At 51.0% G+C, this 16,407-nt stretch overlaps 4 protein-coding genes across 4 annotated transcripts; 2 read left to right on the forward strand and 2 right to left on the reverse strand.

Annotated features, from left to right (window-relative positions):
* Nucleotides 1-1,375: 1,375 nt before the first annotated feature.
* On the reverse strand, nt 1,376-2,050 carry PODANS_3_923 (uncharacterized protein; the record flags this gene model as incomplete). The annotated part of the gene is made up of 1 exon (XM_001903319.1): nt 1,376-2,050. One exon carries the CDS (start codon nt 2,048-2,050, stop codon nt 1,376-1,378), a length of 675 nt encoding a protein of 224 aa, XP_001903354.1.
* A 3,379-nt stretch (nt 2,051-5,429) lies between these two features.
* PODANS_3_925 (uncharacterized protein) lies at nt 5,430-6,560 on the reverse strand (the record flags this gene model as incomplete). The annotated part of the gene is made up of 1 exon (XM_001903320.1): nt 5,430-6,560. The coding sequence occupies one exon, from the start codon at nt 6,558-6,560 to the stop codon at nt 5,430-5,432; it is 1,131 nt and encodes a 376-aa protein (XP_001903355.1).
* A 3,126-nt stretch (nt 6,561-9,686) lies between these two features.
* Nucleotides 9,687-11,590, forward strand: PODANS_3_930 (uncharacterized protein; the record flags this gene model as incomplete). The annotated part of the gene is made up of 2 exons (XM_001903321.1): nt 9,687-10,830; nt 10,887-11,590. 2 exons carry the CDS (start codon nt 9,687-9,689, stop codon nt 11,588-11,590), a joined length of 1,848 nt encoding a protein of 615 aa, XP_001903356.1.
* Nucleotides 11,591-12,260: 670 nt separating this feature from the next.
* PODANS_3_940 (uncharacterized protein) lies at nt 12,261-14,096 on the forward strand (the record flags this gene model as incomplete). Its single annotated transcript, XM_001903322.1, has 2 exons — nt 12,261-12,938; nt 13,038-14,096. The coding sequence occupies 2 exons, from the start codon at nt 12,261-12,263 to the stop codon at nt 14,094-14,096; spliced, it is 1,737 nt and encodes a 578-aa protein (XP_001903357.1).
* Nucleotides 14,097-16,407: the final 2,311 nt, after the last annotated feature.

Raw genomic sequence — 16,407 nt, forward strand, 5'->3', positions numbered from 1 at the left:
ATACCTTGCCGCCGTCAACGATTCGTAAATACTTTATATACGGATATCTTACTTTAGAGATATTTTACTAGCGGCTATATCGTTTTCGTAGTTGGTGGGCTAGTATTATAAAAAAGTAAGAAATAAACCTTCGTCGCCCTAAGTACGACGGAGGTAGAGTTTACTAACCTAACGCCTATAAGGTATTTATTATAGTAAGTATTAAAGATATTAAAAGACTATAGTATATTACAGTTAAGGCTATATATACTATATACCGATAATAAGAACGCTGAAATTATAGTTCTAAACCCTTAGAATATCGTTAGGACTTAGTGTATCGATATACGGTATAAGTAGGTAGGTAAATAAATAAAGGAAAGAAAATTTAGTATTTAATATATCTCTAGGTTAGAGATACCGGCGGATAGATTTATAAAGGTATTATAAAGGGAGAAGCACGTAAAGTTTATATAGCTATTAGAAATACGAGATTTTACCGGTTTAAGATATGTAGGAGAACGTGTATTTATATAGGAAAAAGGCTACTAGGGTATTGGGCAAAGGAATCAAAGGAAGTGGAAGAATCTAGGCGTATATTAAGCTTCGGAGGATATTAGCGATGGCTTTATTTTGGACGGCGGTGTACTATCTGTAGGGGGGTGTGGGGCACTAAAGGGCCCAGGTTTTCCCAGACCCACACCGGTTTGCTCTTGGGGCTGGATTTTCTTACTGTTTACTTTTTAACCAACAACCAACTACTGTAATACCAATTTGTTTACTATTTTTTTCTGGCCAATTTTGGCCTCATTTTCGCAGCCAGTGACTTTCCTAGGTCACCAGCCCAACATGTAATGTTAATCACTACCGACCGACATACACCCCTTTGAAGACATAGAATTAGGCACCTCATCAAAAAGACCCGGAATCTATCCATAGAGATTAGGATCTAGAAGAATTTGTTCACCCTCGAAAACTCAATCTGAAGCGCTACCGGCAGGCCCAAGTGCCCAATACTCGTCCAGATTGGTCATCAGGTCCCTGAAGAACTGGAGCCTGTTTTCAGCCCTGCCAGCCCTTTCTTCCAGAGAAAGTTTTCTCTCATCATCCTTTCCCCATCGACGACCATGACCCGACCCGATCTTGAATCAAAATCCAGTTGATCGAATGGAGCCGAGGCATCAAAATTGGGCAAAAGCATTTTCGTAATTATTGACCGCCATCCATGCTCGGGCAGCCAAAATGGGTGATTCCGAAGGGGATTGTCGTTTCTGCCGGTGTGCAACACCCTCCAATTGCTCTCCGAGTACGCTGGTTCTAGCTCCAGGCTGGGCTCCAAAGCAACTGTCCTATCCAAATCCCAAAACGGCCAGCCGTGTTCCATGAGATTGGTGACTTAATACGACGACCTCGCTTGGCCGGAAAAGATGTGATGAAATCCCGGGTAACTCGAAGCACCGTAAGATGTTCGGACTGACGAGCCAGGTTGTGGCTGCGGCGGCATCCGCACCGGCGTTTCCGCCTCAAACGTGCCGCCTTGTTCTTGAACCGGTCCAACAACCTCATCCCACGTTTTCATCAGTCTCAGAACATGAGAGTGCTCGGCCGGTTGAAAGTGGCCGAGAATCAATCGGAACCACGATGGTCGGGCCATGTCTGACAGATCCTGCACCCTCTCGAGATAGCCAAGTCCCAAGCCCACGGCTGACGACAAGTATAGCAAATTCTCCTTCTCCCACTCATCATACGTGAACTCACGGTTTGAGTGCGGTTGGCCATCGGGCTCCATCTCCTCATCTACTTCCTCTCCAGTTGGTGTGTATGCCTTCCGCAACTTGAACAACTCCTGGTAAAAGTCCATGAGCATCTCTCGATGGCGGGAAAAGACAAAACAGGCAATCGAAGTCACCTCTGCGGCAACAACGTAAGGGACCGCTTCCAAGAAGCCAGATTCGCTCATGGAAAGCTGTCTGACCGCCCGTTCTCTGTCGCTGGCCGATTCTTCCTCGGCCCCATCCAAGATTCCCAGCATGACGTTCCACCGGGATCGAGCAGTGAGCTGGCACATCATTTCATATCAGATGAAACCCCTTCTCAACCGGACTCGCTCAGCGGCGGAGGGGGTCGTAGCGCAATTTTTCCGCCGAACAGCTACGAAATGTATCTCGTCTCTCAGCCAGTTCATGTAGTAGAAAACATGCCGGTCAAGCGTTTTCATTCGCTTCAGAAAACGATGCAGGGTGCCCAGAGTAGGTCGGTCATACCGAGGCAGGGTCAAAAGCGGGCGGGCAAGGTCCTGGTTGAAACATATCGAGATGAACTGGGGCTGAATCTGGCGGACCCTGAGCATCCACTCCGGGTAGGTAATTTTGCCATTCCCAGTCTTGAACTTGGACCAGGAACTATCGAGTTCTGTTAGCATAGATGCTGACGCACAGAACAGCTTAGCTATGCTGGTCACATACCCTTATCTTCATGGAAAGACAGATAGGTGCGGATTCATAGAGGACCAGATCCAAGTAAGTGTCGCCCAGCTGGGCTTTGATGCGGTGTTTGATCTGTGCCTCAGATGCCTGGTAAAGAATCAAGATGGCGCGGCAGGACGACATGATCGAGATCAGGTCTGCAGGTTCTAGTTGGAGAAAGATGATTGCCGCGATTTCAACTGGCAGTTTGTTCCATCCCATCTTGTTTGCCGTGATTCTTTGCCAACTACGCGATACTGTGAAGGGGAGTTGTCAAGGGTGAAAGTAAGAAGTATGTGTTGTGTTGAGGACAATGAGGACTCTTTGAACATCAAGAGGGGAATGGGCCGGGTTTATAGATGACACTAGAGAAGCGAAGCTACCTCAGGTAGGCTTCAAGATACCAAAGGCTTGGCACGCAGTGGTTACCACAAATAGCCGGCTGTCATTTTGAGTCTCCAAAAACTGTGCACCAGCAGAGCCATTGACACCAATAAACAAAGCAGCTGTACATCTTATACAAGAACAGAACACAGGTAGGTATTAAATTACCTAGATAGAGTAAGCAGTATAAACTTGCGCCTGCCCCTGGTCCAAGGCTTGATCTACAAATTTGGTCATGGACTTTGAGGTACATAATCACAACCCAGCCAACATGTCTCCTGAACAAACAAGAGAACAACATCATCCTGGCCCCCAGCGCCTTCCATCAAACTCATATCACTCCAAAGATTTCTTTTTAGTCGGTACGTTGGAGATCTTCTAGATGGAAATTGTCTGCGCTCCTTGCCGTACCAATCTGGGTAGATGGAACACGCCCGTTGCTTTCAGCCAACCCGCGTCCCTGTCAAAGTCGAAGTAACCAATATGGCTGTTCTTATCAACCACGTTTGGATACCCGCCCACGTCGCTGCAGACAAATTGGAAGTAAACGCGGTTGGGGTGCCGAGGCTTCGGGGGTATGTGTCGCGGAAAGAATGCGTGCCCCTTGGGAGAGTTTGGCTTCATTTTGACCAAGGGCGTAGTTTCAATGGTGGACGACGCGTTGGCAATCATCTGCTGCCTCTTAGCCCTGGCAGCTTGAACGCCCAGGGATCAGAGATGTTTCCCACCTCTCTCTTCTGTCCCACCATTGGCGAAAAGACTGGCGGGCTTGTTTTCTTTGGCCTCGTCCTCGATTTTGACCTTGCTGCTGCTGGAAAGATCGGTGCCCCAATTTCTTGAGGTTGACAGACCGATTGCCGAGCCATCATCGTCAAGACGCCTGCCACCACCGTGGAAGTAGCTGGGGCCCAGGGCATCGTTCTCCTCATCGGAGTCACCTGGGTCGCTGTACTCGCTGTGCTTCGGCTGCTCCTCCCGCCTTGACATCCCGCCTTGACATCCCGAGCAGCATTGTCCCTTCAATCACCTCCAAAATGAAACGATGCCTTCTCTCCATGCGTGCTCGACGGCGTTGGAAAAATGCTGATCATCATCTCTTCTCCGCTTTCGGCGGCTGCGTCGTAGTCGGCTAACTCCTTGCTTGTAGCTTTCACAACATATTTCCTGGCAGGTTTGACAAACCCAGTATGGCTCGGGAGGCCTCCTGTTCATGTTGGCGAAAAGCAGACAGCAGCCGGTGATACCCTGCGATCCGGCGGTTCCACGCCGCTTGTTTGGCTGCCTTCTGCTCAGCTTGTTCCTGTCGCCTCTTGGCCGCCTCAAGTTCCTTCTCCCTTTGAGCCGCCTCTTTGAGTAGCTTAATCTCAAAGTCGATCTGGTCACGGTCATTGTCGCGACCAATGACAACAACCCGCTTATCAAATTTCTTCGTTATCAGCCCTGGATACTTCGACACCATGCTTTCAGGAAACCTTTTCTCGAGGTCCCATCGGTCGAGCACGAGTGGACTGACGGGCTTCTTGTTTTCAATCCGGGGAATGATGCTGCCGTCATCGATGGTGCCCTCCCAGCCCAAAAAGGCGACATGTTTGGTCGGATGCAGTATAAGCCCTGGAATTGTCCTGATAGCCTAGGTGAGCTCGCTTTTGATGTCAGTGTATCATAGTCGGAATACAAGCGCTTCCTTGGTCTTGGTAGGATCTGGCGCTTTCCATGGCTGTCCAAGAAGTATTTCTTTACAATCGTCGCGGGTGGTAATTCGCTTCCATGACCATGTTACCATTGAGTTTGGCGAACAGTCCATCATACAGAAGCTCAAACGCGGCGTCATAGTCGGCACGCAGTCGGTCTCGCACACAGGACATGGTCGGGTCCAGATCTTTGCACTGCGAGTTTTTACTAGTTGCCCGTTACCGAACTCGGATGAGAGAGGCGACTACTCACTTTACCGGCCTTTACTGCGTCTTCCGAGGTCTTTCTGAGATTGGCAAGAAGATCACCTTTCTTGAATTTAATTCCGTAAAACTCCAGTTGAGTCGATAGCAATTTTTGGTGATCTTTGGTCAAGTGCTCCTAATGGAACTCGGACAGCGAGTGAAAAGTAGCTTCTCCAAGGCAGTTTCGTTGAGAAATGCGACGCCGTCATTTCTAAAGATGTCGTGGTAGCTATCGCTGTTGTTCGGCCATGTTATGTACTCGGCGCCGTAAGTAAAATCTGGACAAAGGGCAGGTTTATGGGGCGATGACGGTTGTATCCCCCCTCACGAACGGTGTTTTTCTTTCTGGTCCAGACATGGTTGCGAGTGTGTTGTTTTTGAAAGATGGAAGCCCAGTTCGCTCGAGTCGTGATCGAGGTCTGGTCGCAGCAGGGATTGGAAAGCTCACAACAGCAAGATCAACAAGGGACAGTGCGCACGAACCATCAGAAATAAAATGAACCATCCCTTACAACTCAAACTCTTCTATTTGCATTCTTAAGTCTGCAGCTATATTTTCAACCCATCAAAAAAAAGCACTGCATTGCACGACTTCTTCCCCCTTCCGAATTGATTCTTGTCACCCCAATAACGACCACCGAAATACCTTGCCTTCACAATTCTCTCAGTTGGAAGTCGTCCAGTCAAGGATGTGCTCATATTCCTTCTGTCCCTCGCTGACAACACCATCCCGCTTGACATGGGTCTTCTGCTCGAGATGGAAGCATCCCCTCTGAAGCCCCTCGGTGCAAAGAGGCAGCAGCTCAGAAGTCTCCATGTTGCAGTACATGCCCTCAACAAGAGACACAAAGTCGGGGCCGAAAGACGTCTCACTCTCGCAAAGCTCCGAGGCCTTGTGGAAGGGCGAGTTGGAGATGACGAGACGAGGGTCGAGTTTGCGGACGGTGCGCTTCTTGATGATCTGGCGACCGGCAATGACAACGGAGCTGGAGTCGCCCGAGGTGTAGTCGGTCTCAACCCACTTGCTGCCGTCAAAGTTGTTAGGGTCGAAGACTCCATCGTCATTGGTAATCTCAGCGGGGGTGGTGGTGTTGGTGTCGTCACGCTTCCACCACTCGGTGACCTCAGCATCGCCCCAGTTCTTGTAGGCACGGAAACCGGGGTAGCCGCACTTGGAGCGGGGGTTGGGGTCGCCCGATACCCAGTTATCGTTGGTGTGGAAGCTGGGCCAGTGGACCATGATCATGCCGGCTTTGACGCCATGAGAGTGGTCCCGGTCAACCCAAGTGCAGCGAGGTTGGGTATTAGCAACCTGTTCAGTCGAAAGCATTGTCAGAAAATGATTAGTCGCTGAGAGATGGAGAAAGACAGGAGGACGTACCCAGTAGTTGCTGTAATACCACTTTTGCCCGCAGTACGAACCGATGTCGCCCACCCAGCCATACTTTTGCTCGTCAACCCAGGTGGCAGACATATAAGGGATGCAGATACCATCGGCCGTGGCCTCAATGGTGGCAAAGGCAGCTTGCTGGCGGTTTGAGCCCTGGTCGACCTTGATGTCGACAAAGCCACCGTTGGAGATGAACTTTCCGTTGCTCCACCCAATGCGCTCCTGGTTCTGGTTGAAGACGTGAACCTTGTACACACCACCCTCGGGGTTTTCAAGACCACCTGAGGATGCGAGACCGGTCGAGACACGCACAACGCACGAGTTGGACTGCTTTTTGGGGAAGTTGTCCATGGAAAATTGGAGGATGCCGAGCAGGCCGGAGATGACGCCAATAACTTTGGACATTTTGGTGGTGGTGGGAATGGATTGTGGTGAGAAAGTCGGTAGGTGAGCTTGCAGAAGAAGTTGAGGGGCAAGATGAAGGTGGTGGGCGATGGATGATGAGACTGATGGTGATGAAGGAAACTCTAGTTGAGGAGGACAGGATTGCCCTTATATACTTTCATCGGCATTGACCTCATCTTCTTGCAGTCTTGATTCGGCCTCGGTCAAAATTGTACAAGAGCCAAAGGTGGATATGCTAGGTACTCGTCGAGACAGTAGTGCTATTGTCATCATCATCAAGGTCTCAGACGAAGCGAGGCCCTCCGTGGAGAATCTGGGTTGTCTACCTTACCATCTGCCTTGAGTCTATGGGACTTTAGATTGAATTGGTCCGGTGTCATAACACCAATCCCCGCCATTCTGCCTCACCTAACCATGTGTTTGCACCTGTTTGTCGGGAGCCGGCAAGGAATTCTAAACTGCAAGCATGTCGCTGACAATGCCGCTGCAGAGAAGCCTAACCGAGTGGTGCATATGGTGGGGATAAATGTACCTAAAGAGCTTATACTTCTAGAGTATTTGCCACGACTCACGAGCGACATGCGGAGATCTGGAGCCGAGTCAGATCCCAGAGTAAGCTGACAAGCTAAACATTCTTTCTCCACAACATAAGCACTTGAACAAATGTCCACTGCAGGCAACCACAACGGCAAATCAAAGTCTGCTGTGCCAAGCTATGCATCTCTTGCAACTCGGGAGCCTGCTGAAGATCAAACTTGCGTAACAACAGGTTTGTGCTTTTGGTCGAGGTTCTAGAGTGGGGTGGGTGCCCCTGAATGCCAAGGTGGTGTTGAAAACGCATTCTGCCGTGATCCACCTTGATTTCTACGTTGTGGAACAAAACAGACCTGTGATTTTTTGAGACCTTTGAACTTCGAAACAATATCACCGAGGACGTGTCTTGCCAAACACTCCCAAAAGTTAAAAATAAAAATAAAATAAAAACTTAACAGATGCTTTGTGAGGCCCTCCCTAGGTAGGCGGTTGTTCCTCCAATCGCCTGGCTTTTCCATGGACCCCCAACACCCATACAACTTCAGAGCTTTCCGATATAGAAATCCGTGAATCCGTTTGCACTGTGAAGTTCCCGGCTAAAACGTCGGGATTGGGCGCGTCGCGGTTCTCCTTTTTTCTTTCTTTTTTCTCTTGTTTTTTTTTTTTCATCGCGTCTCACTTTCTCTCCGACAACATCTCTCGCTATCCCTCGGCTCTGTTCCCTTTGGTCATGGCCTCAAGATGCACGCTATACAAGCCCGATCTAAAGGCACTCAACAAAGCCAAAAATCGAGGGCGTTATCCAGCAACCGCTCAAGAGGGAAGACTTCAAGAAGCTTTTATCCTGCGGTCAAGCCGCCCTCTAAGGGAAGGGGAGCACCACCCTTGTCGACAAAGATGTCCGCTACACCATCCAACTGGACGCAGAACAATTCGAGCTCGGAGAAGGAACGTGGCATGTTTGGAACATTGGTCCTGTCCCTTCCTTCTTACCATCAAGGTGGAGATGTGATTCTACGACATGCAGGGCGTAAAATGGTCTACGCCTCTTCAACGGATTCCATTTCGTGGGCCACGTGATACTCCGATATGAGACACGAGATCAGGCCCGTTGAGAAGGGTACGCGCTGGGTCCTCACGTTCGATCTCTGCACCCAGCCTATCACCAATAGGTGTTCTCTCTCTACCCTCTGCACCCAATTTGGAGCGCCACGAGGTGGCCCTTCATCAGGTCCTTGAAGTCTGGCCCAAGTCTGCCCCCTGATGGTCTTATCTGCTCTACGAGCTGGACCACGGCTATACGGTAGCCTCTGTTCAGCTCGAAGCACTGAAGGGCTGATATCTTCTCTTTTCCGCTCTACTAGAGAAGGAAGAGCATGGAGACTGCAGTTTTGACTACGATGCCGAGGTGGGCTCCAAAAGTCGGTACGGTTACCGTGCACCACGGCCACCCCCGGAGTGGCACGAGTTCAGGGATATTGAACGGTCAGAACGTAGAATATTGTCAGTTTTGGATCTCGACGGTGAGGTGTGGGGCGAGGATCTGCCTTTTGATCCAGATAAGGCTCTACAGAAACCCTTTTCCAAGGCCACGCGGGAGGAAACGGATTACACTGGCTACATGGGCAATGATGGACTCGAAGTGACGCATTGGTACAGGTCTACCGTGAGTGCCTTTCTCTCTGTCGGCTTCTTTACTATATCTACCTGGGTGAACACTCACTGTTGCTCGATGATAGGCTCTTGTGATTTGCCAGCGGGCTGCGTAAATGAGCTCTTGCCGGACTGGCAGGAGGATGAGGACACTGAAGAAGAAGGCAGCGAGACACAAGAGAAGAGCGATGAGTCTGAGGACAGCGATGTCGTAGAAGTACCCCCTCCAGCAGCCGCTTCCAGGCCACCGAACGTAGTCGGGTTGCTGTGTCTGTGGCGGGCGAGAAGAGAAGAATCGTGGAGGTGATTGACTTGATCGGAGACAGTGACTGAGAGAGAAAAACATCATATACTTACCTAGGTACAATGTCAAGGGATCTCCCTTCCCATTCCACTCACCACATTAACCCTTTCCAATTCGTCCAATGCCTTCACATGCTTGGCTTTGATCATCTTCCAGGCCGTAGAACCCAACGGGGGCCTCAATGGTATTGCCTCTGGTGTCGGAACAAAAAGCAATGGAAAATACCTATGTTCTTTTTCTTCCGGACCAAAACACCCGAAGTACTGCAATTTGTGCCACCTGGGTTTGCATTCAGCTGGGGCCATAATGATCTAGATCGATAAGACAGGTGCTGAGCTGGAGCTGAAAGTAATATCGACCCACTAAACCGGTCTCACCTCGCTCTGGCATTGGTGCGTTGCCACAAAACACTGCATCAAGAAGGCTAGCTTCTAGATAGAACCATGCGCCCATCCCTATCTGGAAATCCAGCGCTTGTGGAGGCAAGCTGACAGAATTCTTGTGCAATATCGTAAGAGATAAATAGTTGGAGCCCCTTAGAGAGTTGTTGTGCATTGATTAGCTGGCTTCCAGTTTGCCTATCATCTTCTTTACCTATCCAGTGCTTCACAATCAGCGCTCGCAAAATTGCCACAATGGGTGGTTTTATGCCCTTCTTCCCCTCTGGCAGTGACTTCCGGCAGAGCGGGTTTAAAGATGCCACCCTCAAGCCTGCCGCCAAGAGAATCATCATCTGCTGCGATGGCACCTGGCAATCATCAGTCACCAACACAGTCAACATTCCTTCCAACATCACACGAATCGCGCGGTATCTGAGCAAGGTGGGCAGAGATGGGGACGACCCAGCAAAGGAGTGGCAGCAGGTCGTCTACTACGACGCCGGCATCGGAACTGCCGTAGGTGTTCTGGAGTCTGCTCGACAGGGCAACACGGGTTCAGGCTTTGTCGGCAACGTCATCGAAGCGTACAACTTCATCGTCAACAACTACACTCTGGGCGACCAAATCTTTTGTCTGGGATTCTCGCGCGGTGCTTACACGGCTCGGGCCGTTGCTGGACTGGTCACTGATATTGGCGTGATCCAGCCCAGAGATATGCAAGACTTTGCCGAGCTGTACAATGTCTACCAGGCCCACAGCGACAACATTCTCTTTCGCCAGAGCAAGGCCTGGCGTGAATGGGTGGAGGGAAAGCGGCTGTTTGACCCGAACCAGAAGGGAAGCCCCAAGGGGTGGAAGCAGGCACCTTCGGCCTGGGAGAAGAAACCGCATGGAGCTCCTCCGGAGGCGACGAGATGGGTCGAAGCTGTCGCTGTTTTCGACACGGTGGGTTGTCTCGGCATCCCTGAATTTGAAGGTTACATCATGGGTGGCCTCGCGTGGCTGTTGAGCTGGGCAGTTACGGTAGAGAAGTTTGGCTTCCATAACGTGACGCTGAGCCCCTACATCAAGCACGCCTATCAGGCTCTTGCGCTGGACGAGCACAGAAAGCCATTCGACGCTGCTGTTTGGCATCTTCCAGCCCCTCCTGTTCGCCCTGCTGCGGGAAGCAACGTGGCGGATCTGAGACAGGCATGGGAAGAGCTCCGAGACACAGACGGGGCAACCGAGGACCAGCTGACCGAAGCTTGGGAGAACCTTGTCGCTGCTGAAATGTTTGAGGAGTTGGGCAAGCGGGACGCCGAGCCTAAGCTTTTGCAAGTTTGGTTCCCCGGTGTTCATGTGAACATGGGAGGTGGGAGCAAGGAGGCGCTGGAACAGAGAAGGGGAGACTTTGAGCGTAGGCTTGTCACTTCCCGCACGCAACCATTTGGAACGATGCTGACCGGCTTCCAGAGATTGCCATGATTACGTTGATGTGGATGGTTGAGCAGCTAACGCCACACCTCCATTTTGACAACAACGCCTTTGAAATGTTGACAGACCGATTCATGGTCATACAGCCAATTATCGACGACCTCATCACGAGCAAGAAGCAGGACCACTGGCTGATAAAGAAGATCAACGCTCTCAAGGCGAGAGATAATGCCAAGAATGGCATTGACAGCGGCTTGACCTGGGCTCGAAATCTTGCAGCTGAGGCGCTCATGGGGTGGGCGACCGGCCCAATCGTCGACACGTTCGAGGGCGGCTGGATCAAGAAGGCGACGGGTTCCAAGTACCGTACTCCAGGCGAATATAAAGAAAGTCAGAAAGGGAGGACCAATGAAGAGATTCACCCAACAGTAAGGTACAGGATGGACCGGCTCAGTGCCGAAGGTGTGGGTTATGACCCAGTGCCGCTCAAGGACTTTACGCGCCAAAAGACTGTTGTGTCGCAGACGCAAGCAGATGGCAGCATAAAGGAGGATGTTGGCTATGAATGGGTCAAGAACAATGTCCGGATTCCAGAGTACAAGATAGCCGGGTCTTTCGATAAGGAGGGGGCCAACTTTGAGCGGGCCTGTGTGGTGACAGAGTCAGCGTCGGAATGGCTGGGAAAACTGGACAAGGAGCTGGGGATCGATTCGTGGGAGGCGCGAGGTCTGGACAAGTCTTGATTACCTTGGATAATAATCGAACAGTCGTGGGCTGCCAATTCCCTGACCACGTGACTTCGCGTCCACGCTCGCTTTTTTTCTGGCTCAAGCGGTTGGTCAGTGTTTTTTCCTTGGGCCCGCGCCATTTTTGACGTTTTGCACCGCACAAACTAGCCCCACATTTCATGTCACTGGAGCTGCCACTGCCCTGACAGGGCAATGATTGCAGCGTGAGCAGAAGAGTACTCCGTAGACGAACTGAATTTGAATGAATCAGACAGACCACCCCTAACTAGATTTCATGTCCTTCAACATCATCCCGAATGGTCGAGGGCAACCTCATTTTTAGTGACTTTGCTCCTGTGGGGGAACAGCATAAAGTGGAGGGCTCGCTCTCTGTGGAGCTTGAGGTGGGTGGGTGGTCCAATGCCATGTGAGTCTGTGCGCGGGCCCTCCCGCTAACGAACTCTGGGCCGCGGTGGGCGTCGCGCGAACCGCGTAACCACTAAACCACTGGGACAAATCTCGCAATCCAACCTATCCTTCTGTCCACCCACACCCCCCTCCTCACCTCACTGGCTGTCCACTGCCGTTCCCTGCCCTCTCCGCCGTTGCCCAGCCTGTGTGAATTTGCTTCTTCCTGCTGGGACCCTACTGCCGCCGCCGCCAAACCGCCAGAACTCTTTGCGACATGGAAGAGGACTCGGCGTCGAATCCGCCTCGGGTCGACGGAGGACGTGTCGGAGACAAAGATTCCAAGACATTCCCGCTTTCGGCACCCAACCGAGGTGTCGACAACCTCAACCGCAAAATGCAGCCTCACCATGACACCCTCCCCCTAATACCACCGACCGCTGCAGGCCACCCGCAAGACGCCCCAGACGCGACACCGAACCAGACCCCAATCGCACGCGACCGACCAGCAACCATGGCCGTCGGCCCTGCTGCCCACACATCCCAGCAGCAGCACCAGGCAGCACCATTTTACCCTCGCTCAACCTCCCCGACCCACCCGCTCGCCGTCGACGACTATCGCCAGCCTACCCTCCAGCGCAGCGACTCGCAAGAGAGCAGTTCCACAAACATCACCGACCGCGTCTTTACCCCACCTGTGAACGGCAGGGGAGCGAGCCCTGGCACCGCCAGCGCCCACCAGTCAAGTCAAGGATCGTCACAACTCCTCCAATTGTCTCAGATCGCCGCCGCCCAAGAGAGAATACCCGAGACCGCGATGGACCCATACGTCAACGGTGCCTCGTCGCGGAAGAGGATGGCCGATGGTGCCGTCAAGGAGGCATTACGCGACGGTCAGGTCCTCATCTCGCCAGGCCAGACACATATGGGTGGCCACTCTCGAAACCCCAGTGCCGTCAGTATCGCTTCCACGACGGGAAGCCGTGTTGGAGAGGTGCATTGAATCCGGCACAAGTCTCCCCTATCGCAACAGGCATGCTAACCCGCCATACAGGTATCCGCCGAACTCAAGGCGCGCTTGTCCTATGCCATGGTTAAGGTGAACCGTGGCTGGCAAACACACTCCATCGACGAGGTTGAAGATCTTGCCTCCAAGGCTGCGTCCCCCACCTCAAGTAACTCAACAATACACCTCAGAAACGGGTCGTCAGCAAGCCCACAACTGTCTGGTGGGTCACAGCGTGCTAGCAACAACACAACCCCTGCCACGGCCTTTGCACAGCAACTACCAGGACGACATGGAGATCCCTACGGGCGAGAGCCCCCATTGATGCCTTCTCGTGGAAGCTCGATATCCCCCGTCAAAAATACTGCCCCAGGTCTGGCCCCTCCCGTGTCCATCCAACCATCCCTGCATTCCGTCCACCCGCGGAGACACTCCAACCCGAGACTTACACCATCCCTCCTCTCAGTCTCATACCACGGCTCATCATATCCGGATCTTCTGAGCCCCGGCCAGTTACCGGGTTACGCCAACGCCGCACAGCATCGACCATCGCTAGTCGATGCCATGGGGTTCTCGCCGCACCAGAACAACGCTGAAAAGGATGCCATAGAATCCCTGCTGTTCATGAGCAGTCCTGGAAACTCGGCCAATCTCAAACATGCGTTCCCCTCATCATCGCAACCGCTCCCAATTGGTCACTCGGGACCATCACGCACAGCACTGCCTTCGGGCAGGAGAACATTACCAAGCTCAAGGCCGATGCACCACCATCACGCTCGGTCGCAATCCCAGGTCCAAAAACGTGTAGAATTCGAGAAGCCCATCACCGAGACGGAAGTTGACGAGCCACAAGGGACGCCCAGGGGGAATGCCAGAAGGCGAATCAACGGAGGACCCGGTGACGGCGCGCCTTCTCGGCTGAAGCACCTACCTGTCTCTGCAGGTCTCACGTTGTCATCCAAACCGCCACGGCCCGTTTTGGCTGATACCGACATTGACCGAATGCTGGAGGCTGCGGCTGCGGCTGCAGATTCGGACTCGGATGGCGAAATAGAGCTCCCTGTACGCAAGGCGCGCCGGGACGGCGCTCAACCTGTTGTGGCTTAAGGCTGTTGATTTTCTTTGTCAGCGGGGGTACTGCACCCGAACGAGTTGAGCACTCGGCAGACTTGCTCTCCGAGGGATCACGGTTGTGTTTTTTCAATATACGTTTCACTCATGGGTAGGGATGGCTTCAAGCCATTGCAAGGCAGGGCTGCATTCGGGCCGGATCGGAGTTGGCGTTTTGGTACTGTGGGCTTCAAGCGGGTCAGCTACAATAGCTATGGGCATCACGTTAAGCGAAGAATGGGGCGCTCCTGACATGAGCGTTCTCTGTCTTTTGACGCGAATTTGACTTGCTATTGGTTCTGTTATGACATGTCTTTCCTGCCACGGTTGTTTTGGCAAATCGGGTTCATACCGTGAGCCGAACTGTATATTATTGATCATGTTCATGTTTTATTTTCCGAGGTAGGTCAGTATTGTATAGCTGCTCACCCCTACTCTCTAGTCCATCAGAGACTCGAGCTATGTGGTTTTGGGTTAGGGGTTGAGGCGATCACCAAATATATCATGTTTTGTCGCCAATAGTCTTCATTATGTGCTATTCTGTGTTACGGCCTGAACAATATCGGAATCTGGATATGGACGATTTTCATTTCCGTTCTGGGACCTGAGCAGTCGCCGCTTTAACCTGAGCAGAAGTGGAGATATCCTGAGCAGTGGGAGTAAGAGCCTGAGCAAGGCCTAAGCAGGGTCAGTAAAGCACTGATTAGGGTGAGTAAGGGCCCTGAGTAAGGTGAGTAAGGCGCCGTTTTTGGGTTCGCCACTTGATGTCTGGGTAGCCATTCAATTCCCAGGTTTCTCTTGCAGAGGGTAAACCGCTGATTTGATCGCGGGGAGATGTATACGCCGATACGTCACCCGTACCCCTCATCATGCTTTCACTGGCCCGGGTGTGGCCCTGAATCCACGAACGTCTGGAACGCCTACGCTCTATATAACTTATACATAGTCTTCGAAGGAATATATACAACTAAGGACGAATAAAGGGCCGGTCTGTTCTGCCGCAGTTAAGGGTGTTGACAGCCTGACAAACAGATTTGCAGATTAACTCATCGTCTAAAGTGTTAACCGCAGTCTAATTTCTTATATAACAGACAAGACGTCTATCCTGAAGCTTAGTTCTAGGCTTCGGCTAACTCAGTATCGAAAGCGTCGACAAACTTCCAGCTAAGGTCGCCCTTTTCTACCCAGATGTTTTCAGTAGCCAGTTGCCTTTGCTACTTGGACTTATACTCGATGTACCCCTTAGTCTTTCGTCGTGCGATTAGCTTCTTAAACTCGAATAGTTTCTGGACAGGTTCGGATTTAAATTAATAATAGCTCCGAAATTAATATTGTTGTTTTTTACCTAACTATTAATACTTTCCGAGTATTTTACCTACTTTACTTGATACTACACCTTTTTCCAGATTTTACCTTTTATAATTAACTTCTTTATATTATAAACGTTATTATCAATAATCGTTCACTTTTTTTTCTTTTACGTTAGATCGCTAGCTGGTAGTTTTCGAGACTGTTATAATGTAATATCGATAACCTTATAGCCTTTATGAAACCATTATTCTATTGTGGATTCTGCGGTAGATATATATGTAAAAATACGTATAGTAGAGTTATTAATGAACATTAAGTTTGTTTCTATCTATATATTTAGGATAAATAAGTCGTTGTGATTGATAGGTAAACGTGAACTATCGAAATTAGGTAAAGACTAGCGATTGAGATCTATAAATATATCATTAAATGGGGACGAGAGCGGGGTATTTAAATTAGGATCGTTATTATCCGAGACGCTACTATGTTAGGTATTATAATGTGGAGAGTGTAGGGTTAGCGTCTCGGTTACGTTGAATTGGCTGAAGTTAGTTTCTGAAGTATCAATAAACTTATGGCTAATTAGTCGGGAAGAACGACGTTTAGCGGTCCGTTTCCTGTCTGGTTGTTCGCATGGCTGATCTTCTACTAACTGGGGCGTGGCCGCTTTCAGAAGCTCCAATCCCATCAACCTGGCTCTCGCCTAGCACGATTCCGGTGCGAGATTTGCCACTTCTATTGGCGTCGCATATGTGATGCCAGAATTCTGACTCCGATTGAACTTTGGTATTGCACAAGAAATGCGGGCATGGAATGAGATTCTCGATGCCGAAGCCTTGAATATGTCGCTGCCAGTTGTGTCGATCCAGAAATTGCTTCATTCGCTTGTCCGCTGGTAGGCCTTTGTTCCCGAGACAACAGGGACAATATCCGGCATACACAGTGGCATGACAGAACGTCACTAGGTCGCACAAGAAAGGTACAGGACCATGGCTGA

This window comes from Podospora anserina, chromosome 3 (genome assembly GCF_000226545.1).
Source record: "Podospora anserina S mat+ genomic DNA chromosome 3, supercontig 1".
Classification (NCBI taxonomy): domain Eukaryota; kingdom Fungi; phylum Ascomycota; class Sordariomycetes; order Sordariales; family Podosporaceae; genus Podospora; species Podospora anserina.